This window comes from Balaenoptera ricei, chromosome 17 (genome assembly GCF_028023285.1).
Source record: "Balaenoptera ricei isolate mBalRic1 chromosome 17, mBalRic1.hap2, whole genome shotgun sequence".
Lineage (NCBI taxonomy): Eukaryota > Metazoa > Chordata > Mammalia > Artiodactyla > Balaenopteridae > Balaenoptera > Balaenoptera ricei.
In genome coordinates, this window is record NC_082655.1 from 34,636,185 (window position 1) to 34,662,442 (window position 26,258).

At 37.1% G+C, this 26,258-nt stretch overlaps 1 protein-coding gene across 1 annotated transcript in view; it reads left to right on the forward strand.

Moving 5' to 3' along the window:
* UBR5 (ubiquitin protein ligase E3 component n-recognin 5) overlaps positions 1-26,258 on the forward strand; it is a 141,078-nt gene that overhangs the window by 26,438 nt on the left and 88,382 nt on the right. The window contains exons 2-5 of the mRNA XM_059902338.1: positions 13,821-13,865; positions 14,241-14,322; positions 14,794-14,870; positions 15,610-15,729. Coding sequence (XP_059758321.1) covers positions 13,821-13,865; positions 14,241-14,322; positions 14,794-14,870; positions 15,610-15,729 — 324 coding nt within the window. The remainder of the gene's footprint in view (positions 1-13,820; positions 13,866-14,240; positions 14,323-14,793; positions 14,871-15,609; positions 15,730-26,258) is intronic.

The following is a 26,258-nucleotide window of genomic DNA, read 5'->3' on the forward strand; positions in this document are numbered from 1 at the left end:
ATTGGTAGTTCTAGTTTGTTGCCTTTTCTAAATCTTGGCAAGATTAAAAAGTTGGCAACCTTATGTTTATTCTTATAATTTGAAGGAAATTTTATTTATCTGTTAAGTCTAGGAGTCAGAATGTGCTTTATGCCTTAAAACCTGTGACACCCCAGTTGGGGGACAGGTTTCTATATATTTATTTGTTAGACTAAGCTTGTTAATGTTCCTTTTCAAAGTTTCTATCTTTACTGATATTTTGTCTGCTTGAACTATCAGTTTCTGATAGAAGTGTATTAAATTTCTCATTGGAGTTGACATTTTCTCAAAGGGTCAGTTTTTTTTTTTTTTTTTTTTTTTTAAAGATTTATTGATTGATTGATTGATTGATTGCTATGTTGGGTCTTCGTTTCTGTGCTAGGGCTTTCTGTAGTTGCGGCAAGCGGGGGCCACTCTTCATCGCAGTGCGCGGGCCTCTCACTATTGTGGCCTCTCTTGTTGCGGAGCACAGGCTCCAGACGCGCAGGCTCAGTAGTTGTGGCTCACGGGCCCAGTTGCTCCGCGGCATGTGGGATCTTCCCAGACCAGGGCGCGAACCCGTGTCCCCTGCATTAGCAGGCAGACTCTCAACCACTGCGCCACCAGGGAAGCCCAGGGTCAGTTTTTATTAGATATATTTTTGAGGTTATGGTATTAGGAACATTCAAATTCTTGCATGTTAAATGTGCTTGGTGCATTATTCCTTTTAATGTTATGTGGTGTCTCTCTTATTCTTATTAATACTTCCTTTTCCTTCACTCTGTTAATATTTGACTTTTAATATGTGCGATGAACCATTTGAATAAGTAGATTTATTTCTACTGTCTGAATTTCGTATTTTCTGAATCTTTTATTTTGCTGCTTTTTTTCCCTTCTGTTAAGATTCCTAGTTTTCTGCATTTCCTTCCTTTTTTCCTCCTCTTTTGATTGGAAGCCATAGATTGTATTTCTGTTCTTTTAGTGGTTACCATTAAGCTTTTCAGCCGCAGTGTTCTAACAGAACCGTGAGCCTAACTGCAGCTTACAGGATGAGCCCAGCCTTCCACTAGGGAGCACTTTGAGCATCATTTCCCTTCTGTGGAGATGTTTATCTTTTATTTGATCGCAGCTTTGTCTTTTGGTTTTCTCTTTTACGGTTGTCTTTCATGGCTGTATATAGAGAGTGGAAGAGGTTTTCCAGAGTGAGCACAGTATACCAACTCTACTCCAGCCATTCTTCCATCCCGCCATCCCACTGATTTGCATACCTGCACATAATACTCAGTCAATATTTGTTAATTGATACATATCTTATATCAGTACATCTTGTTCCTTCTGTTTGTTTTAGTTTTACTCACTTTACTTTTTTCAGCTTTAGATGGAAAGGAAAGTGGAGGGAAGAGTCCCACCCAAACCTATGGAAGACCTTTTCACTGACTACCCACATCGAACTTGATGGAGTGCTCAGTGCTAAGAGAAGAAAGGAGGTGTAGAGAATTTAGTCTGGGACAAAACAACTTTAGAGTCCTACTGTGAATTGATAATATTTATTGATAGTAATCTCATTGTAGGCTGGTTCCATTTTGTTAGGTTTGTTAACTGTTTTGCTCTGTAAACACTACAGATGCCAATTTTCTTTTTGAGGGAACCGGGAGAGCTACACTGTACGTAGCTATGTTGTAGCTAGATGATGGTGGCTGAGTTTTGCAAGCATTCCTGTTCTGACCTAATGTTTGCTAGGACAGTCTGAGATGGCGGTGATTACAGGAGTGCCGCTCCACCATCTTTCTTTTTCAGGAGGTTGAAGTTAGTTATGAAGAGAGGATTAAACCAATAAACTTGTTAGTGCCTGATGCTGAAATATTGAGAATATTGTATCTATGACTGGGAAGTGATTTTCAGGTTAAAAAAAAACCCCCCAAAAACAACCCCAAACCAGGGGAGAATACTAGCAGCCTGGGGATGATAATTAGGGATTGGCAGATAGATGGGCTAATGTCCTTTATATTCATTCCCAGGCTTAGCTCTCTAACATCATTCTCCACACGCTATCTAAAAGCACCACGTTTTGTGTGTGTGTGTTTGTTTTTTGTTTAAGTGGTTGGCAGATACAGAGTGGGGCTTGAGATGGGATGAGAGCCCTCTCTATTAGTAACGTCAATCTGTAAATCAGAGACTGCCTGTTGAGTCTACTTCTATTGGGTTGAGTATTTATTGTAAGGCGAAGAATTGGAAACATTTACTGGTGGATCCAATTTATTGGTGGTGGGGGCAGCCAACCCTTTGCTATGGTTGCTGTGTTGCCAGAGGGGAGACATTTGTGTTTTTTTGTGCGCCATAGTGATAAAAACAAAAGGGATCTTGTAAGCCCTTAAATTTGACTGTGGTGGTTTGTAGGTTTGACCTTTTTTTGATGACTTCGATTTGGATCTCTGAATTAGAGACCCAGTGTTAAGAACCCCAGTAGGTGCAGATTTCAAAGAAGCCATTAATTTGATACAACTTTCCAAACCCCCTCTGGGTACACTGATGATCATGCTCCAGCTAAGAAGCAAGGTTGTTGGACAATTTGATTGTAGAGCCCACTTGGTTAGTCTGGCTTTGTGGGAATAAAGATGCCCAGGAAGGTCTGCTTATACTGTAGAAGGGAAATATTGAAATCTATTGCTGTCTCCTAAAAGTAGATGATTTTGAATCATAGTTAAAGATCTTTAATTTTTCTACTTAAAGGAATGAAAATGCTGTTGCCATGTTACTTGGATTAAAAAAATTGTCTGCTATAGATACATGTTAACAATATAATTTTAGGCAGAGTAAGATTGTTTGTTTATGCCATTTATCTTTTTAATCCCTGTTTATCTTTTTAATTCCAGTAAGAAAATAGGGAAATCAGTTTTGTTTAGATAAAGAAAAAAGAGGAAAGGTAGTTTGTCACTACTGAGCTCCACCTTTTGGAGGGAGAGGCCTTCTCTGTGCTAGGCCCCCTCCACGGTTTGGGACTACTGCTTCCGGGAGCTTAGATTTCAGATCAATGTCCTCTGGTTCCCCAAGACCTTACTAGAAAGAATGGCCTGTTTGTGTTCCATGTTTAGTTGTGTCCCAAACAGTGTTCACTTCAGTTTGAAAAACACAGGATTAAGCGTAAACATGTTTTTTCATTTTAGGACTTATCAGAATCTAATAGAGGTATGTGGATTGTGAATTTCTAAGAGGGGGCTATCCTAAGCAACATTTCCAAAACTTGAAATAGTAGGGTTATTAATATCTCCCTAAGTGGACTATTAATCTTGTGACTGTTTTAAGCAGTCCTTACATGTATTCGTGGTATTTTAGAGTAGTGATTTCCAAACTTAGTTGATCATCAGCATCACTTTGGGTTGCTTAGAAATTTTTTTTCAAAATTTTGAGTTGATAATATGTGATTTAAATTCAAAAAGTGTACATTGGCACTCAGTGAAAAGCTTCCCTCCCTGCTCTGTTTCCTAGCTGCCTACTTCCTATCCTCATAGGTGACTAAATGTTATTCCTTCCAGAGACATTTTATGAATGTGCCATAATTTATTTAGCCAGAATATAAATTACTGAGTCTTGTATTTGGAGATTTCTGATATAGTAGGTTTGGGTGGGGTCTGGTAATATGTTTTTAAAAATATTCCTTAGACAGTGGATGATTAGCCAGGTTTAGACACTGTTATTTCAGATGGTACACATTACTTTTGCATGTGACATATTATCCAATTCTTAAAACAACTCTGTGAAGCAGATATGGTAAGCACCATTATTGGCAGAGGTGGAAACATGAGAGCAGGAGATGTTAAATGACCTATTCAAGGTCACACTCCCTTTTTTTTTTTTTTAACATACTCCTTTTTTTTAGAGAGAAAGTCTTTTTATTTATTTATTTATTTATTTATGGCTGTGTTGGGTCTTCGTTTCTGTGCGAGGGCTTTCTCTAGTTGGGGCAAGTGGGGGCCACTCTTCATCGCGGTGCGCGGGCCTCTCACTATCGCGGCCTCTGTTGCTGCGGAGCACAGGCTCCAGACGCGCAGGCTCAGTAATTGTGGCTCACGGGCCTAGTTGCTCCGCGGCACGTGGGATCTTCCCAGACCAGGGCTCGAACCCGTGTCCCCTGCACTGGCAGGCAGACTCTCAACCACTGCGCCACCAGGGAAGCCCCCACGCTCCTTTTTTAATGGGGGAGCTGAGACTCAAAAAAAACCTAGGGTTCTTTTGGGTATCTAGGTAGAACGTGGTTGGCACTAACTTTACCTTTTCGTGGCTACAATGCTGATGATTGGCTAAACAACCGAAAAAAAAAAAAAAACCCCAAACAAATAAAAAATTAATATGGGTATTTATGTCCAATTCTTCCTATTTTGGCACAGCATTAAATGTTGGAATATTTTGTTGCATTACTTGCCAATAGATGTCCAGTAATTAGACTTTCTCTAGTTTGCATTTTAAGGTGCTTAGCCAGTTAGACTCATGTTATCAGTTTCAGGCACTTATACAGGCGAGTTGCACACAGACTTTTATCTGTACTTTTGCTTCCTGATGAGCTCGCTTTCTCTCTTCCCTTTGCTTCCAGCTTCCTTTTGGCCCCTTCAGTACATTTCCTTAACACCAACCCAGATTAAGCCATGGAGGAGGGAGGGGTGGAGGGAGGAACAAGACTGTCCTCTAAGTGGAGGGACTGGGAGAGTATCCCCAGCTGTAAAGTACCAAGTGATTTCCTTGTCTGTCTGGTAAACTCTTTCTGGGGATGATTCTCAAAGAAAGTTAAAAAAAGTTAAATTCTTCTTCTTAGTATTGTAGGACCATTTGATTTGGGGTAGAACCTCCATGGGTTTATTTTGTAGGACAATATTCCTTTGGTGTGTTTTAAAAAACCTAGTCTCATAATATTGGTTTCATAGCAGAACAGCTAAAAATCTTTAAGAATGACTATGAAAAGAATAAAAAAGCTGCAGATCCACCCACCATTTTGAAGCAGTGTAGGATTTAGAGCAGGGACGTGAATGCCCATTCATTTGTTCAGCCACCCATCCATCAGCTGGCAGGTGCTGGGGATTTAGAAATTACTAAAACCCGGTTCTTGCCTTCATAGAGTTTGTCAAGCCGTGAAAGAGACAAATATTTCATCAAACAAGTAGTTACAGCATAAGTACTGTGGAAGGAAGTATGACCCAGGGGACTCAGAGAAATGCCTAGTTTAGCCTGGAGTGAAAGGTGAGTTAACGTTTCTAACAGGTTCTCTCAGCCTGCCCTCCAGGGGCTAGTAGCTGTAGACGTGTAGAAGACAGCGGGGTATATAGTTTATTCTAGGCTGAAGGAGTAGGTGTGTACAAAAAAAATAAAATAAAGAGCTCCCTGCTGGTCTAGTGCTTGGGATTCGGTGCTTTTGCTGCTGTGGCCTGGGTTCAGTCCCTTGTTTGGGGAACTAAGATCCAGCAAGCTGCGAGGCGTGTCCTCCCCCTCCCCCTCCCCAAAATAGTACTTTGTGAGTATAAACTAGTGAAGGACTTGGGAGAGTATAGTGATATTTGGGGTATAGAGTGCCCAGGAAGAGTGAGGAGATGAGATTGGAGGTAGTAGGGGCAAGAAGAGAAGGAATCTCTCACTCTTGTGAAATAACAACCCATGCGCAAAATACACAGAGTTAGAGTGTGTCTGCGGATTTCTGGTTCCAAGAATTCCCAGACTTAGCTGTCATTCTCTGGTTCCTCGGGTTCCTACAAGATCTCCAGATTCAAATTGGGCCCTATTTAGTTTGGCAACCGGTTCAAGCTAGAACTTGGCAGATTTGAAGCAGCAGTATATAGAACAAGCTATCCAAAGATGAAAAATATAGTTCAGTAATAATGCTAATGGCTGCCATTTATTGAGTGTTTAAGTGCTTGGCTCTTTCCAAGGTACATTACAAAATTACCTTTAATCCTTATAGCAGCCCTACCAGACAAGTGGTTTTATCTCCATTTAACAGACCAAGATACCTTTCAAACTCTGGGAGGTTAAAGTAAGCTTGCCCAAGGTTACAGAGCCAATTAATGGAAGGGATGGAATTGAACCCAGGTTTGTTAGTCTGACACCACAGCCCATTCTTTTCCCACTCCACCGTGCTGCCCCTCACAGGACTACAGGGCGGCTCCCAGGGCGGATGGAATGGCAGCTCAGGAATGTAAAATGACCATTTCAGAAGCAGTAAAACTGCTGTTTCAGCTTCGATGTTAAAAGGGCAACAAGAAGCCATCCCAGTATCTGTCATTTAAAGAAGCTTTCCTGAATCTAATGGCATCAAGATCCTTGGTCAGGAACCTAACCTCCTAATTGTCTTGTTTTATGGAAAAATCAGATTTCATCACAGGTATTTTCAGTTTAGAGTTCTATCTCAAGGACTGAATACCTTGCCAAATGGTAGTATTTATATTACAAAGTGTGTCAGTTATCTCATGAGACCTCTGATTTGTATGTAGAGTTAAAATTGGGTTTGTAACAATTTGTGAATACATTATCTGCGTTTGGCAGATATTTTAATGAATGATGTTGCAGATATTCAGAATGTGGCTATGGCCTAAGGGTGAAGAAAAACCAAGACTTTTCTCTTGAAATTTTGGCTGGATGCTACACTTTTTGGACAGGAGCACTAAAGGAAGTCTTCTCACCCTGTTAGCACACAAGTTAACCAAGTTTGAGTCTTGTACGTATGTATAGTCTTACTGTTAAGCAATTGAAATTAGATGAGACAGAAATACTTAGGAAATTATCAAGAAGAATTAATGTATAAAGGCCATATCTTTTATCTTTTCCTACCGAATTTCTTGTCCATTTGGCATGTGTATTTTCCTTTTCCTGTTTTGAATGGAACTGAAAATAACACAGTTGGTTTTGCTTTAAAGGAAAATGACTCATTTTCTTATGTTCAGCACTTAGTTTCTCAGAGATGTGTTTATCTTTCAAATGGCACAGTAGTTTGGGATTTTGGTCTCTTTTTCATTTTATTATGAAAGATGTTATTTATGGCACTATATAGGAATTTCTAACCAGAATATTTTCTGTGTTAAGGGAAGAAATTATTTGTGAGTATTAATGTCTTTTTTTCTATGATAGTTGCAGAGTGTTTCTATAACATGAATTTTCTCATCTTAGTTTTATAGAAATCTTTGAGCAGTTTCAACTGAAAACCATCTTAGGAGAAGAATTAAAAGAATTTCCCATTTAAAATTTGTATCATTTTCTCAGTTTACAGTATTTATTTAGAAACTTCTTTTTTTTTGGTCTTGAATGTATCTTGAAGCTGAATGTCCTGTATTATTTATTTAGGGTAAAAAGAACACGTTTTATAAACTGGTATTTGTTCTCTCCATAGCACAAAGTATGTATAAGTCCTACCTATAACTGGTTATTCGGGAAGCTGACAGATGGGTTTTTTCCTCTACAAAGGCCATCATTGTGTGACTTGGGGTCTTTTAAAAGTAAAGTCAGAGGTTTGCTACCTGGCACCATTTTTTCTTGGGTGGGCAAAAAAGTGAGAAATTGTCAAGTCAAATTTAAAGAAATAAAATGTGGTTAAGACTTAACGTCTAAGCAAAGATTCATTAGGGATCAACTTACAAGCTGAGATTTGCATGATAAAACTGAACAGATTACTCTTCACCAAGGAAATATCCTTTTTTAGAGGGTGGGAGGAATAATCTTCTGTATCAGCGGTCTCAAACTCAAATGCCTACAGGTGCTGGGCAGGTAAGGGCACCTCTAGTCACCACTAGGCAATATAAGCTTGGTTGCTAGATCTCATTTTTCAAGAGAAGCTAGAAATCTGAAAATCTGTCTGAAATTTTCCAGTTTTACATGTTGGCCAAGAATCTTTAACAATCTTTTAAAAATTTAAAATGCCATGTGATTCAGTATCATGTGTACGTCTGTAGGCTGGCAGTTTGTGACTTCTCCTTAAGGCTCCCCCCTCACCCCTTTTAGTAATTGACTATAGCTTTTGCATATAAATCTTAAAGAGGTTCTTTCTGATCCTTGCCTCTACTGCCTCCCCCTCCCCTATTGAAATGATAAACATTTAGTTCCTCATGGGTACTAATACTATCAGGAAGGCAGGATTAAATTTTTCATATGCTTTATGCTATGTTATGCTACATTGCTGTACCATTTTACATCTAAAGAGAATCATGCATGGGTAAATTTATTCAGAGTGCAAGACAGACCAGTGGGTTTTAGTATTAACAGTATTAAGAGTTCATTAATAGGGTTTCAGATTCTCCATTCTAACCAACCTTTTAGAAACCATCACTTGTTGAGTTTTGGTGTAGTGATTTTTTTCTTCTCTGTGTATGTTGTCTAAATAACTATATTGCTTCTCTCATTAGCCACCCTTCCCTCATCCCCGATTCCTGAGAAATCCTGAAGTTGGGAACCCATGATCAGGGTTAAATTCACATAGAAGCAGTACAAAATGGATTTTTAAAACTGTATCTGAAAATTGAATGTCTTGAAGTTAAATTTCAGACCTACAGTGAGAGTCTTTCATAATCACACAGATGAAGGGAATCACCCCTAATCTGCTGGTGCTTCTTGTTTGGGGCAAGGCAACCCTAATCCCTCCAGGCTCTTCCCAGCCATCCTCAGACCCATGGGTCAAGGTAGCTGCTAATATTTTAAGTCACAACACAGAGTGGGTAGGTGGGCTGAAAGCCTTTATCTCGTCCACACATAAACAAATCCACAGTGCAGCATGAGGAGGAGACTCAGTTGACTTCTTCCATTTTACACCCAGGACGCCCTCAGGGGCCTCCACTTTGAGCATATCTTAGGTGGCTTGCTCCAGGACTGTGTGAAAAGGGATTTGGGGTTGGGATGCCCACTGTAGTGGATTGAATAAGCTAGCTCCAGGCTTTCAGTTTGCTGGTGGGGGTGGGACTGTGCCTGGCACAAGTAAATGACCATCTCAAAATGCCCTCTGCAACTTTGCCCAAAGTACGTCCTTTTCTCTCATTACAGTGACTGCCAGGCAGGACCATCATGTGATAGCTTGAATTTATTGTTATTGTTGATGATGTGGATAGTTGGCATGCTAGGAATGATTTCAGAGGGGGCAATATATATAGTGTGGTGCAGTAGTTTGTATAAAAGAACAGTGTCGTGGACGGACTCCCTATACTCAGGAAAGTGCATGACGATATAGTGGGAAGACCATGTTCTGTGGTTGGAGGTGGTTTTGGCGCCTCTCTCTGCCATCTATCTAATAACATAGTCTTTGCTCCAAGAGGGGGAAAAAAAAGTGCCCTTTGATTGCTTCTTCCGTTTTAAGTTTTAAACTTTAGATAGTTTGCTTTTGGAGAAATGCCAGAAATATTCCTACAGTATTTCTTCTTCTGCAAGAAGGTAATCTGGGTACATTTGCATTTTGGCAATACCTGCCTTCTCTGACATGGATGACAAGAGGTGACCTTTAAGACATTTTCTGCAGGAGTCTGTGATTTAGTGTTGTAGGTAACCTTTCACTGACTGGCTGTTGTTTCTTTGGATTATTAAGCCCTGTACTCCAAAATGGATCTGTAACAGTTTTATTCCATGGATGGTTATCTAGAGAGTAGAGTGAGGTCACTTTAAAGGTAGTTTGCTAATATGATTATTGGTGAGTGGTGAGTTATGAAATGTTTTCGCTGTGTTAACTAGTTTGCTTATAAGATTTATATGGGCGACTATCCTAAAAGAAATCTGTATATTCACACTTTTCTTGCTTGTTCTAAACTTCAATTTGAGGTGGAAAACCTAAGGAGTAGTTTTGTTGAGTTTAAGGTCAGGAATCTTTTCTGCCTCTGAAATGTAACAAGTGTTATTGTACATTTTTCACCGTTGGAACTGTTATCTAAAGAAGTGGAAGAGTGGGGAAATACTTGGTAAGTTTTATCTCTTCTTTGCTTAAAGTCTGAAGCTAGCTCAGATTGAAACACAAATGACCGTAGAATGTCAAGTAGACAGTAAAGGTCCTTTGTGAGGGAGAGGCTGTAGATTTATGTAGGAAGAAAATCAGAGCTACCAGAAAAGTACATGGAGGAGGTAGCATTTGAGCTGGGCCTGAAATAATAATAATGTTCCTGGAGGAAATGTACTGGGGGCAGATTATGCCACTTTCTGCCATTAAAGTGAGTACTGATACACGTGAAACGTGGGTGGGTATGCCTGATCTTACAGTTCCAGGGATAGCAAAAGGATCATCTTGTAGAAGGTGGGCTGTCAGGAATATCTTTATGTCCTGGAGAATTGGAGCCTTTTAGGAATCCAGATATACCTAAACTTTTTACTTTTAGAAATTTAGCTAGGAATCTAACAGGTTTCATTTTAGGGGTGTATGTGTCTGAACAGATGGCAGGGGATTTAGGATTAGGGCAGGGAATTGTAAAACTGAAGAACCTGCGTTAAGTGCTACTGTCAATTGAGAGTCATCAAAAGATGACTAATCTGTGAAATTATAATGTCAAATTTGGGGGAAATGAGACTGAAATTGTAGGGAATTTCAAGGGCAGCTATGAAATACGTTACCCTCTAGCAAGTACTGTTATACTGATTTCTCTATTAACATCGGTTTGCTGTTACCTTACCTTGGTGCTCAAAAAAAATTCCAGCCTCTCGATCTGTAAAATGTCTATAAATTTGAAGGACTAAAATAGGTTATTGAATCAGAATATAGAATAAATCTTTGGTGTAGGAGTACTAAGGATTGTCAGAAGCTCACTGCTTACCTATCCATTGTATGTTATAGCCACCTCACAAAGACTTTCCTGCCTGTCTCTGAAATGAGATTAAATGCTGAGTTAGGTTATTTTGTAATGTTATGCTGTGTTCTTAAAATTGTTTTCCTTCTCAGTCATATGTAAAGATTTATTCTGAAATGGAATTTGGTGAGCTGTAGGGTGGTTTATATTTTACTTTAAAGACAGGGAAAACTTTTGTTAATATCGCTGTGAGAGGAAATATAGTTAATAACTTGAAGCATTGTAAGCTTTTGGAGGAAGATCCTTTAAATTAGATGAGTGCCTAATACTTCTGTAGAGACATTTAGTAACTCAGTAAATTTAAATGAATATGATCAGTGGCCTGCGGTTCTGGGATTTACATGTCTTCTGAAGACTCTATAATGTAAAGGGGAACAAAGTACTCCTTATTTTATAGTTAGTACCGTTTTTTTTTTTTTTTCCCTTTGCTTGAAGGTTTCTTTGTTACTGTTATCTGGGATCCATGTAAACTAATGTGTATGGGGCCAATTTAGTCATGATAACTATCTTGAGATTTGGAAAAATGATACGTTTTCTGTAAATTTTGCGGATTGAATTTAAGAAGTTAAACAAATTTGATATTTGGGGAAATACTCTAAGTGTCCATGTAAAATTAATCTGTGTATGAAAGTTTCAGATGGGTACGATGAAATTGAATATGACAGTAAGTGCTATTTCATATAAACATTACATAAATATCTTCCATTGATATATTTGCTTTTCATACATTCATAACAATTTCAAGACTGAAAAGAACCAGAGAGGACTATTAGTCTTTCTTCACGTAGATGAGACCGGAAACCTAGTGGGCTTAAATGAACCCAGTTGGTAGTAGATGAGCTGGGAGTAAACCCCAGATTTCTTGCTATCCAGTGGGTATTATTTCCAGTACAAATGGGTGTACATTTCAGATGGAGTCCACCATGATTTTTAATATTAGAAAATTTGATGTCAGTAAACATTTCCTCTGTCCCCTTCCTAACCTGAAGTTTGCTTTTGAGTTCTTGACTTGTTATTTTCTAGCATCTTGATATCCTCAAACCTTACTTTAGTTTTATAGATATTATTTGCCTGGAATGGTATTTGGAGCCATGAAAGCATCATTTAATTCTTAATCGCAGTTATTGTACAGCTTTGAAAAGGCTTTGACAAGTTTTATCCCCACCCCCACCCCCACCCCTTTTCTTTGTGAAAACGCTAGAGACAGTGTTGGGCTAAGAAAAAAGGAATGGAAATGAATGGGTTTAGTTGTATGCTGGTGAACAAGTATCTTTCGGAAGTGTCACTGCTATGGCTTTTGGGAAATCAAACCTTTCTTAGTCTTTTCTCACAGTCTGGCTCTAGTCTGTAGTCTGGTGAAGAGTTTTATGAATTACTCATAGTCAGTGTGGGCTGAGGAGAATGAGAACTCCTGCCTCTGCTCCGGCCGGGTCCTCTCAGGGCTGTTGTTATTGCCCAGAATGGAGCCTCTCAGTTTGGAGCCTCCTAGTCTATTTTCTTCTCCCCATTTTCTAGTCAGCCTTCTCTCAGAGCTCATGAGTTCCACAGTGCGTTATTCTTATGGCGTTTTATCTTGCCTTGAAACACAGATATGTGCCTTATAAATGAGCAAACTGGGATTTGGTCAAAAAGCTTGACTTTACAGTACTGAAGAAGACACATTTTTGTTAATGAAAGGCTAGAAAAATGAAAATGTATTTTATTGAGGGCCGAGTCACACGTGATCTGATGTTATTCTTTGGGAGTGAGAATAAAATCACTAGTGAGTATTTACTTCTTGGTAGACAAATTAAGTATGGCATCATTTGAAAGTTATTTTTGCTTAGAAATACGATTTAGTGTTGGACATTTGCTTGTACGTATTTTAGTGTTTGAAAGATACTCCTCATCATTGAACAGAGGTTAGAACTTTACTGGATAAAGTAAAATTGAAGTACAACTGGCTCCTATTAGAATCTCTTTATCAAAGTAATTAGATTATTTGGCCATATGTTATATGATTGGTGGTAGCTTTTAAATCCTAAACTGGCTTTAAGGCATGAGTAATTTTGAGTATGTATACCACTTTCATCTGTTAGGACGAATGATTGAAATTTGATTTCATGTATTTTTGTCACTCTCTAGAAAGCAAAACTTAGGGAATTCCCTGTTGATTTACTGTTCTAAGTTTTCCCCTGTTGTTCCTAAAATGCTCAGTTTATTTTTAAGAGAATAATTTCTGGAAAAGTTTTCAAAGGCATTTGTTTTGGTAATTTAATAGAATTGAACTCTTAAAATCTCTACATTTGAATACATCTTTGTATTATAAAATGGCTTCCTTAGGTTGACAAAAGTGCCCAATTTAAATGAGTATTACAATATTTTATATTAATTCAAGACTGTTTCTTTGAGAGAAACAGCAAAATCATAATAGATAACATGAGTTAATATCTTTCTGTTAGACCGCCCTTTGAGATTTTTCTAAGCATATTCAATACTCTTAAAAATGTGAGGTGTTATCTTTATTTTATAGATATGGGCACTAAGGTTTTAATTTATACAATTGTGTCACAAGGTCCTTCAAGAACTTTTGAGACTATTCTCACCTTAAGTCAGTTTGGCTTTTGCATTGTTTCTGCCTCTTTATATTAAATTCTTAATAGATATGTGCTTCCCAAATATTTTCATTTCATCATGTACATGTACATTCAAGAGTCTCTTGGCATATGTAGTACAGTGTTTAAAAACTGGCTTTCCATTGGGCGTTGGTTCGAGTACCAGTTCTACTGCCGGTTTTTTAAATAAACTCTAGAAGCTTCAGTTTCCTCATCTGTAAAATACTAAGATGATGATGACTGAAGTTGCAAATGAGGTGGTGAGGGAAGGCAACTGCACGGTTGACTTGTGATCTTTTTTGGGACAGAAATCAAAGGTAATAAAAAAAAATTCTTGCTTAGTAAAATTTTTGTATGCTACTGTTAGAGATTACCAAATCAGAACTGTTTTATTTACAAAGGCTTTGTACATGTGGTTTATTCATGTTTTGTTTTGTTTTTAAAGGTTACGGGAAGTTTCAGAGAAACTGAACAAATATAATTTAAACAGGTAAGAGATTTAAGATATTTCACATTTCCTGAAAAGAATGATTTTGTTTTAATTAGGAAAAAGTACTCATATTTAGGCAGCAGCTATTAAGAAAATTTTAATCTAACTATCAAATTTTTATGGGTTGCATTCATTTGAATTACAGTTTGTGTTCATACTGATTTTTAAAAACTCTGCCATACCAAAGAGCTATAATGACTATGTAGATATAATAATTTTTTTCAATTATTGCTTTAAAATATGTAAATATTAGTTTTTTAAAACAAGCTCTACTAGCAATTTTTTTCTTTTGTTAATTGGATTTTCTAAAAAACCCTAGGATGCATTTGCCATTTAAAAAATAATTTTGTTTGCATACTTTTCTTTATTTCCCAGCCATCCCCCTTTGAATGTGTTGGAACAGGCTACCATTAAACAGTGTGTGGTGGGCCCAAATCATGCTGCCTTTCTTCTTGAGGTAAACCGTTTACTCTACGGTAGAGAAATGAAAATGGATGTTAAAATACAGCTGTGCATCATCATGTGTCTCCCTTTTCAACCGTGGAAAACAGCAGTTTCTTGCAGTAGTTCTTCCAGAGACCACCCAGTTCCATTTCCTTATTGTATAAATCCTCTGGCCCGGAGAAGGCTCAAATGATTTACTAGAGGTTGAAACTAGTTAGTAAGAGAATGGAGAAGTTCCTGGTATCTAGTCATTTCCTTACTCTGAATTCTGTTAGATGGAGATATTTTAAATTATTTTTACTGGTTTTATGATAATGTATACAGACCATACTTCCCCAGCTCAGGTGTGAGTGCCTCCTAGAAGGGAGCTTATTTGTTGCCTTCTGAATTGACAGTGATAGGTACATAATTTGTTCGTTGAATAAATTCAAGTTTTAATACACATTTTTACTTTGGAAGTTTCTTCTATTTTCTTTGCTTCTAGGATGGTAGAGTTTGCAGGATCGGTTTTTCAGTACAGCCAGACCGATTGGAATTGGGTAAACCTGACAATAATGATGGGTAAGACATTATGTCCTTTCCATTTAATAAATATTTAGCTCTTAAAGGTATTATATTACACCTGTGTTTTGATTTTGGGAACCCTCAAATTAAAAAAAAAAAGCATTGTAGAAAAGGAGATGCTTAAAATAGAGTGAAATGGTTACTTTGTGGTTTGATTTTAATTTTTATGCAAGCAGTGATTTATAGCTAAAATATTTGCATTAAAAGTAGCAGAGGAGTCAATGATCACTTAACAGAAATAGGTTACCAGAAGAATGATGTGTATGTGTTAGGGCCCAAGACAGATCTGCTCTTTGAGTGAACTGACTTTTCGGATCATGTTTTTTCCCTTTTAATATTCCCAAATCAAGTAGCTCAATTTGAAAATGACAGAGTCTTTAGAATTTTGGCCTGTATAAGTGACGTCATATAAAAAAGGTTGCTGGATAACGTATGATGACTTTCAGTTGACTGCTTCTAAGGAAAATATGATTACTTTAAAAAAATCTAAGGAACAATTCATTTGCAGTTAAACCGTGAAAACAATTTCAAACAGGAACTAGATTGTTATGAGACTAGAAATTGCTAGGTTTGCTCTTTGATCTGAAGTATCCACTTCAGTAACAGTAGTCAGAGAATTGTTAGGCTGATATTTTACCACAACAGGTCCCAGAGTAGTGAGGCCTGGAATTCCAGGCTTGTTCCTAGGGATGTTGGGACTCTTCTGTGATTTTTCTACCTTTTGGTTTTTTCCCAGGTCAAAGTTGAATAGCAATTCGGGGGCAGGGAGGACATCGAGGCCTGGTAGGACAAGCGACTCCCCGTGGTTTCTCTCAGGTTCCGAGACTCTGGGCAGGCTGGCAGGCAACACCCTGGGGTAAGTTGTGGTCAGAAGATGGCATCCGCTGGTCTGGGCTGTTGCTCTGTGAGTGCTCATTTCATGTTCCCCAGCGATGGAGTGAGCGAACTCCTGAGCCCTGAGCAGGGGCTCCTGTTGCACATGGTGAGCCACCATGATACAAAACACCCCACGTAGGCTGATCACAGTTAACCGAGGTTTTTGTCCTTCTAAAAATGTATAATGGCTGCATGCATTTATCGTGTCATTTATGTTATTTAAAAATTTTCAGTGATACTATCTTTGGTCTTATTTGTGACTAATTCTTGGGTAAAAAAAAAATCTAACATTTCTTTCTTTCTTGTGTCCAAATACGGTAGTTCTTTCTGAATTAATTTAGTGAGGCTTGAAACGATTATGTAACTGAACTTTACAGCCTTTAATGAAGTTTTTACTTTAAAAACATTATTGTGGTATACTTGACACATAACATTATATTAGTTTCAAGTGTACAACGTAATGATTCAGTATTTGTGTATACGGGTGACCCTTGAACAATCTAGGGGTTAGGGGCACTGACCCCCTGCACAGTCAAAAATCCACTTGTAACTTTTGACTCCCTCAAAACTTAACTACTAAGAGCCTCCTGTTGACTGGAAGCCTTACCATTAACGTAAACAGTTGATTAATACATATTTTGTATGTTATATGTATTATGTACTGTATTCTTATAATAAAGTAAGCTAGAGGAAACAAAATGTTATTAAGAAAATCCGGAAGAGAAAATATATTAATAGTACTGTATTTATTGATACCGTAAGTTTACATCATCTCTTTATAAGATGGATTGTCTGTCATTACCTATGACAGTATTGTCCTATCTGATACAAAACTCTAGATGTTATATGTATTACTAACACTAGACATCAAAAAGGAAGAGATAATGTGAAAAATTCGTATTTATTTACAGGTATAGTGATTCATGAATTGGTAGCAAAGCAGCAGCAGTATGATTACCTCATGGTAGCCTAACCTATACACTAATGAATGAATTGGTATAAAGATTTTATGGCATATAGTATTACAGTCATATTCATCATATAGCATTAGAAACATTGTTACATTAAAAAAAAACACGCTTACCTGTGATGATAGGCTGATATGCAGTTTCTCCAATTAAGAGAGAGAGAAGCATTATGTATGGTAATGTAATTCTATGAAAGCAAAGGGGTAAAACAGTAAGAAAACTAACACATTATCAGTTTTATATTAAATATCACTCACCTTATGCCTATGTAAGCATAGGCTAGTATCTACAAATATTTTATGCATTCATGACCTACCTAACTTTTTCTTAATTTTTTTTTGATATTTCCAGGCTACATGATTCATCTGTGAGCTTTTTTCAAATCACTGCAAATCTCCAAAAATTTTTCCAATATATTTATTGAAAAAAATTCACGTATAAGTGGATCCACACAGTTCAGTCTGTGTCGTTCAAGGGTCAAATGTATTGTGAAATGATCCCCACAATAAATTTAGTTAACATCCATCACCATATATGGTTACAAATTTTTTTTCTTGTGATGAGGACTTTTAAGATCTACTCTCTTAGCAACTTTCAAATATGCAGTACAGTGTTACTAACTATAGTCACCATGCTGTACATTATATCTCCATGACTTATTTATTTTATAACTGGAACTTTGTACCTTATTTTTACTTTTAAAATTATTTATAAAATTTTTACTTTTTAAACTAGATACTCAACTCTTCTTCCATTTTATCTAAAGTTGATATGCTGTGAACTAAAGGAGTCATATACAGATTCCAAGCCAGATGATTTTATTCATTTTATACCTTGATTTTTGAATAGCCAAATATTCTGAAATTACTCATTTAATGGTTAGACAAATGCCAGATCAGTCAAGTCAGCATATGTGTTCAAAGGCTGATCAGAGAAATATAACTAGAAGCAAATTAAATTGTTTGAAAATATAATTAAGGAGAAGATGGTTTTTAAACATTTTATTTTGACTCTGAATTTCTAGGTAAAGTTACATTTAAAAATTGAGATCCCAAGGTACTTATTTTCTTTTTTGTTTTTATGCCGAACTAAATTTAACTTGAGGTCAGAGGGAGGTCATTTAGTTGAGTGCATCCTTTAGCTCATTCTGTGCTAGAACTGTTCATTGGAATCATAGCTCTGGTTTTTATTAAAATGTTAGGTATCTCCTTTTAACGGTTCTATGCACGCACATAACATAACAACAGTGTATGATAAAGAATTCTGAAAATAATATGTAATAACAAATGGAATTTTCATTTTATTTGATAAATCTGCAAAAAGTTTGTTTATGTTTATTTAAGAAAGAATAACTTATGTATCATACTATGTGAAACTTTACCTGTTTAGAGATTAAAATTTAGTTCTTTTTTTAGTTGAGGGGTTGTCAAATTACAGCCTACAGGCTAAATCCGGCACCTCCTATTTTTACTGAGATAGGGCCATGCTTGATGTTTTATTTACTGTCTGTGGTTGCTTTTGTGCTAAAATGGTAGAAATGAGTTGTCATGACTAAGACTGATTAGCCTACAAAGCCTAATAAATAAGTGATTTACTCTTCTGCTCTTTACAGGAAAAGTTTGCTGATCCCTTATTTAGTTTATACATTTATGTAGTGGCATTTGTTCCTAATCCTGTATTCTTTATTTATTTTTAAATTTAACATTTTATTTTGAAATAATCTGACTTTAAGAAGTTGCAAAATGTCACCCAACTTCCCCAAATCTTAACATTTTACATAACCATAGTCCAGTTATCAAAACCAGGAAATTAACACTGATCAGTGCTTTAATCTACAGAGTTTATAAAGCTTTCACCACCTGTCCCACGTGTACCATTTCTTTGCTCCAGGATTCAATCCAGGATCCCATGTTGCATTTATTGTCATGCTTCTGTAGTTTCCTCCAATCTGGGACAGTTTCTCAATCTTTATCTTTCTAGACCCTGATGAGTTTGAAAACTGACTGGTTATTTTGTGGAATGTTTGAAATTGTCTGTTATTTCCTCATGATTAAACCCAGGTGATGCATTTTTTTAAAAGTCTTTATTTTTTAAGAGCAGTTTTCAGGTTCACAGCAAAAATGAGAAGGTGGTTCAGGGATTTTACATATGCTCCCTGTCCCCACACATGTACAGCCTCCCTTGTTATCAATACCGCCCCCCGCCAGAGTGGTCCATTTGTTACAATTGATGAACCTACATTGACACATCATCACCCACAGTCCATAGTTTACATTAAAGTTCACTCTAGGTGTTGTATGTTCTGTGGGTTTGGATACGTTTATAATGACGTGCATCTTCCATTATAGTATCATATCAAATAGTTTCACTGTCCTAAAAATCCACTGATCTTTTTACCATCTTCATAGTTTTGTCTTTTCCAGAATGTCACATAGTTGGCTTCATACAGTATGTAGCCTTTCCAGCTTGACTTCTTTCACTTAGTACAATAGTATGCATTTAAGGTTCCTCCATGTCTTTTCATGGCTTGATAACGCATTTCTTTTTAGTGCTGAATAATATTTCATTGTGTAGATGTTCCACAGTTTATTTACACATTCACCTGCTGAAGGACGTCTTGGTTGCTTCAAAGTTTTGGCAATTATGAATAAAGCTGTGTCCTGGTTTTTGTGTGGACGTAAGTTTTCAACTCTTTTGGGTTAAATACCAAGGAACACGATTGCTGGATCATATGGTTAAGAATATGTTTAGTTTTGTAAGAAACTGCTGAGCTGTTTTCTAAAGTGGCTGCACCATTTTGCATTCCCACCAGCAGTGAGTGAGAGTTTTTGTTGCCCCATATCCTTACCACCCTTTGGTGTTATCATTGTTCTGGATTTTGGTCATTCTAATAGGTGTGTAGTGGTATCTTGTTTTTTTAAATTTGCATTTGCCTGATGACATATGACGTGAAGTATCGTTTTATATGCTTATTTACCAACTGTAGATCTTTTCTGGTGAGGTGCCTTTTAAGGTCTTTGGCCCATTTTTCCATCAGGTTGTTTGTATATTTTGGAGAAGCCTTCTTCATCAGATATGTCGCCCGCAGATATTTTCTCCCAGTCTGTGGCTTGTCTTTTCATTATCTTGACAGTGTCTTTTACAGAGCCAAAGTTTTTCGTTTTAATGAAGTCCAGCTTATCAGTTATTTCTTTCATTGTGCCTTTGGTATCATATCTAAAAAGTCATTGCCAAACCCAAGGTCGTACAGATTTTCTTCTGTGTTATCTTCTAGGAGTTTCATAGTTTCGCATTTTACATTTAGGTCGGTGATCAGTATTCAGTTAATTTTTGTGAAGGTCTGTGTCTTTTTTTCCATGTGGATGTCCAGTTGTTCCAGCACCATTTGTTGAATCAGCCGTCTTTGCTTCTTTGTATTGCCTTTGCTCCTTTGTCAAAGATCAGTTGACTCTATGGGGGTCTATTTCTGGACTCTTTTTACTATTCCGCTGATCTATTTGTCCATTTTTTTTTCTCCAATAGCACGCTGTCTTGATTACTGTCGCTTTACAGTTAAGTCTCGAAGTTGGGTAGTGTCAGTTAGTCAAAAGAACTTTGTTCTTCTTCAGTATTGTGTTGGCTATTCTAGGTCTTTTGCCTCTCCCTATAAATTTTAGAATCAGTTTGTTGATACCCACAAAATAACTTGCTGGGATTTTGATTGGTATTGCAGGTCATGCATTTCTGGCAGGAATACCACGGAAGTGATGATGTGCCCTTCTCAGTGCATCGTATCAGGAGACACATGATACTGACATGTCTCATCCCTGGTGATGGTTATACCTCTGATCACTTAGTTAAGGTGGTGTTTGCCAGGCTTCTCAACTATAAAGTTACTGTTTTCCCCTTTGTAATATGTATGTATTTTGTGGAGAGATACTTCATGACTATGTAAATATCCTGTTTTCCATCGTACTTTTGCTCATTAATTTTACCATCCATTGATGATTTTTTGCTTTAGTTGTTACTGTGGTGTTGGCCAAGTAGTGATTTTTTTGTTTTGTTTTTGGCCATGCTGCGTGGCTTGTGGGATCTCAGCTCCCTGACCAGGGATTGAACCCAGGCCATGGCAGTGAAAGCGCTGAATCCTAACTGCTGGACCACCAGGGAACTCCCCAAGTAGTGATTTTTAAAAACTTTTTTCATTATTTCTTTTGTACTCATTACTGAAATTCGACTGTAAGGAAGAACTTTCCCTCTTTGCCCACTTATGTCTGTTTCTGTTGAGTTATTTATATCATTATGGTCTCGTATATTTGTTTTATTTTATGGTTTATAATCCATTGCTGTTTATGTCGCTCAAATTGTCCTAGATTTAAATCCTCTTCTCTTTATAAATAAAACTTGGGTATAACCAATTATAATAGACTGCATGACAGAATGACTGAAAGAGAGTAGTGGAATTTTATGACTTTGCTAATAACATATGCAACAAATATAATAATAAAGTAGTACATTTGAGCTTGAATAAAACCTCAGTAGACCTACTCCAAAGAAGGTTGGGGCTAACTTTAAGACTTTAAAGTGCAGAGAGAATCATTAAAATTTGAGTCCCCCTTACTCACCCTGGCTTGCACTCCTGTTTGAATCATGTATTTCTGTCTCCCTCCCCCCTCCCCCCACCCCCTACAGCGGACTCTGTGTAAGCTTTCTTTAGCATTGGGTTCCTGAATTGCAATTTTGAAAAATGTCACAGTGTCCCATTGGCTAAGCCATATGTTTACCTTTATTTGGTCTTGCAGATGTCCACAAAATGTAAGCACTTATTAAAGGCTGATTGTTTCTCTTGGCCTCTCTGAAATTTTTCTCAGTTTGTTGATGGTGAAATTGTGATCCGTTATTCTGTAAATTAAGAAACTTTAGAGTCAAAAAGATTATCCTTCATAAAAAAATTTTTTTTGAGTTGTATAGTTTTTTCCCCCCTATTTGTATTGATTACAATAAACTTTTAAAGAAGCTTGCAATTTACTGTATGTAATAGAGAATCTAGAACAGACAAATCTTGAGTCCCCAGAGGGGATTTTTATCTGCAAATTTACCAAATGCAGTCATATGTGAAAGAGACTATCCCCACAGACCTTGGTCCCCAACCCCTTACCTTCGGAGTCCTGGCTTGCTCCCTTTGGGTTCAGAGAAGTGTTGTGAATTAGGGAGCAAGTGGTCTCTGTATTTGAGAGCTGCATTTGAAAGATTTTGGGATGACTGGTACTGTTTTTCTTTTCCATCAGCATGGATAATTGAGAATTGATCATTTATTATAACTGATCATTCTTAGGAATACATAGCGGTCAAAATTTCTGGGACTTTGAATACTTTTCCCTTTGGTGTTTTCACTAAATTGGCAGGTTTACGTACTAAGGATTTCTAGCTGCTGTCTTTTCCCCGTTCATAATTACTGAAATTTATCCTGGGAGATATTTTAAAAATCTCCTGGATATTTTTGTTAAACTTATTTCAGACCAGGTTAAGGGCAAGAACACCAACTTTATTTGGAGAAAAAAAGAGAGTTTGTGTTGGACTTCCCTGGTGGCGCAGTGGTTAAGAATCCGCCTGCCAATGCAGGGGACACGGGTTCGGTCCCTGGTCCGGGGAGATCCCACATGCCGCGGAGCAACTAAGCCGGACTGCTGAAGTGAGTGATCTAATGATTCAGTGCCACGACTACTGAAGCCCAAGCGCCTGGAGCCCGTGCTCCACAACAAGAGAAGCCACCGCAATGAGAAGCCCGCACACCACAACAAAGAGTAACCCCCTGCTCACCGCAACTAGAGAAAAGCCTGTGTGCAGCAACGAAGACCCAACGTAGCCAAAAATAAATAAATAAATATTTTTTAAAAAAGAGTTTGTGTTTAATGGGATGTTTAAAATGGAAATATTAGTATCAAAAGTCTCTTTATTCCGTTGTTTGTTATCACAGGCCATAATAGATGATAGGTATAAGCTGCTTTTCATTGGTTTGAGCTACCATATTTCCTTTGGAGTTTAATTTGAGCTAATAGTACAGGGTTTGAAAGGTAAAAGCCAAGCAGGCCATTGTAATTGTAAACAGCTGAAGCTGGCCCCAGTCAAAAAAGGTGGTAAGATAGTAGGTTGTAGGGCTTCGACAAAGTAAGTGGATGCCCCATTTTTAAAGGAGGCAACTGATCAGCTGATGTTACCATAGGAGAAATACAATACAGCAGGGCCGTTGTTGCCAAATGCAAACTTGCATTATCCCCCTCCCCTTTTATCTTAAGAAAAGCTACAAATCTGGATTTCTATGTGAAATCTCCCGACTTAAATGTTGGAACGTATTAATATTTCCATGGAAATAAATATACATGTATACACAGGCACACACATACCAATCTAGTGTGTTTGTGTGTGTGTCTCTATGCATGTACATATTCTTTAAAACAAACTTGGTATTTTTGAACAGCTTTAGATTACAGAAAAGTTACAAAGATAGTACTGACAATTCTTGTACACTCCATACCCAGTTTTCACTATTAACATGTAACATTAGAATGGTACATTTTTTATAATTAATGTATATTGATACGTTATCATCAACTGAAGGCCATAGGTTGTTCACATTCCCTTATTTTTTCCTTAAGGTCCTTTTTCTGTTCCAGTATCTCATGCAGGATACCACAGTACAATTAGTCATCATTTTTCCTTAGGTGCCTCTTGACTGTGACAGTTTCTCAGACTTTTCTTGTTTTTGATGCTGTACATTTTTTTAACCAGCCAATCAAGTATATGGACCAGACTTGACCCATGGGCTTTAAGGTTGCAAGCTGTGGATTAATTCCATACTCAGTGTGATTTTCTCAGTTGACTGGAGTCAATTTGTGTACCTTGAGTATTGTATGATGGGGTCAAATTGTAGGATTAATTTGATGAGCAAAGTATGGATAGAAGAAACTGGTTCCATTATTTTTGAGTTTAGTATTGAAAATTATATAACTCGCTGTAATTATAGATAAAAAGGGGATTCCAGTGCTGTCTTTTGTGACCACTAATAAACCTCTATTAATGTATACTTAGTCTAACACATTGCCCTTTTTCTGGATAGCAAGCTGGTTAGAGGAATGTTCAGGAGCAATTGAGGCTGGTCGGCTGGTAGATTGTTTGGATACTGATAGAAGAAATCCTGCACTGCGGGTGCGAGTGGGAAAACGTGGTATTCTCCATGGTAACGGTCAGGTTAATGAATGGGCAAGCCAGAGATATTTTGACCTTTGTCTTTCAACTAACCTCAGGTGAGGGTTTGTGTAGCAGAGATTGCAAATTGGCTTAAAGAATTCGAATGTTCTGGATATGCAGGTATTCTCCACTCTTCCCTGTCATCTTGATTTTACTTAGAAATAAGTAACCTATCTACCTCTCATGGAGATTTGAGTTTGTGATACCTGTAAGGTCTGCCAGGAATAGATGTGTACTTGGATAATATATCTGATCAGGTTTCCAGCATTATTTGCCTAGGGGGAAAGTCATATGCATTTTTTGGTAGAAATATTGAGTCATTACTTATATTTATTTTGACCATATAATGTCCAAATAGGGGCATTTTGGAGTGAAATTAATAATAGGCTCAGACAGTATAGGCTTACTCTGGCATTATCTCAGGCAAACTGGGACATATAGTTACTCTAATTATATCTTTTTAAGACTCTTTATTGTGGTTCCTCCTGTTTTCAAGTTGAAATAATATGTTTAGCTTTTGACTGTTAAAAACTTCCAAAAGAGTGGTTCCACCTGACTTAATTTTGAAAATTTACAGGAAACCATGAAGTAGAAGTGATTTAATGTTTGATTTGAATATCTGTTTGTATGTTTCATTGATCCTATATTATTTTCTGTTGCGTAATTGTCACAAAGCATATAAGTTGAAAAGAAAACTTGTCTGTTTTGTAGAATACTGCTTTCTTTGATAACACGTGACTTTATATTTTTAAAATCATGTTTAAAAACACATAACATAAAATTTACTATCTTTACGGTTATAACTGTACATCTCAGTAGTATTAAGTATATTTATATTTGTGAAAGAAATCTCTTATAACTTTTTCGTCTTGTAAAACTGAAACTTTATATCCAATAAACAGCTCCCTTTACCCCTCTCCCTACCATCTGACAGCCACCATTCTACTTTCTGTTTCTATGAATTTGACTACTTCAGGTACCTTTTATATTTGTAATCATACAGTATTTGTCTTCTTGTGATTGGCTTATTTCACTTAGCATAATATCTTCAAGGTTCATCTGTGTTGTATTGGGTTGGCCAAAAGGTTCGTTCGGTTTTCCCGTAAGATGGCTCTAGTGGCGCTTAGTTGTCTTTAACTTCATTTGAAACAATTTTGTTAGATTGTATTGTGACAGCTGTCATATCAGCGTGCATTTAAAAAAACTTATCAAAATTGGTGAATTTTTGTGTAGCCATTTTAATATTGAAGATGGAAGAAAAACAACATTTTCGGCATATTATGCTTTATTATTTCAAGAAAGGTAAAAAACACAAACACCAAAAAAAATTGTGCAGTGTATGGGGAAGGTGCTGTGACTGATCGAACGTGTCAAAAGTGGTTTGCGAAGTTCCGTGCTGGAGATTTCTCTCTGGATGATGGTGCTCCACGGTTGAGCAGACCAGTTGACGTTGATAGCGATCAAATCGAGACATTAATTGAGATGAATCAACGTTTTACCACGCAGCTCTTACGCATAGTGCTGCTATGAACATGGGTATGCAAATACCTCTTCGAGACTCTGTTTTCAATTCTTTTGGATGTATACCTAGAATTATAACTGCTGAGTCATATATAGTGGTTCTATTTTTAATTTTTTAGGAAACGTCATCCTGTTTTTCATAGCACTGCACTATTTTACAGTCCTGCCTACAGTGCACTAGGGTTACAGTTTCTATACATCCTTGCCAACACTTGTAATTTTCTCTCTTTTTTTTTTTCATGGTAGCCATTCTGATGGGTGTGAGGTGATAGGTGATTGTGGTTTTGATTTGCATTTCTCTCATGATTAGTGATGTTGAACATCTTTTCATATGCTTACTTGGCCATTTGTGTATTATCTTTGGAGAAATGTCTATTCGCATTCTTTCTCATTTTTTAATCAGGTTATTTGATTTTTTTGTTGAGTGTGTTGGAGCTCTTTATATATTCTGGCTATTAACCTCTCATTAGATATATGATTTGCAAATATTTTCTTCCATTCTATAGGTTGCTTCCTTACTCTGTTGATTGTGTCCTTTGAGGGACAAAATCCATTGGGATTTTGATAGGGATTTTAATGAATCTGTAGATTGCTTTGAGCAATATGGACATCTTAACAATATTAAATCTTCCAACCCATGGGCACGGGTGTCTTTCCATTTATTTGTGTCTTTAAGCTTTAAACTCTGAATTTTACTTTTTGTGCTGCAGACTGTTAGTAGTTATGTCTGATAGGTCTTTCACGCAAAGGTGAGATGTATTCTGTAACTCACTTTAGAGCTGTGACTAGAAAT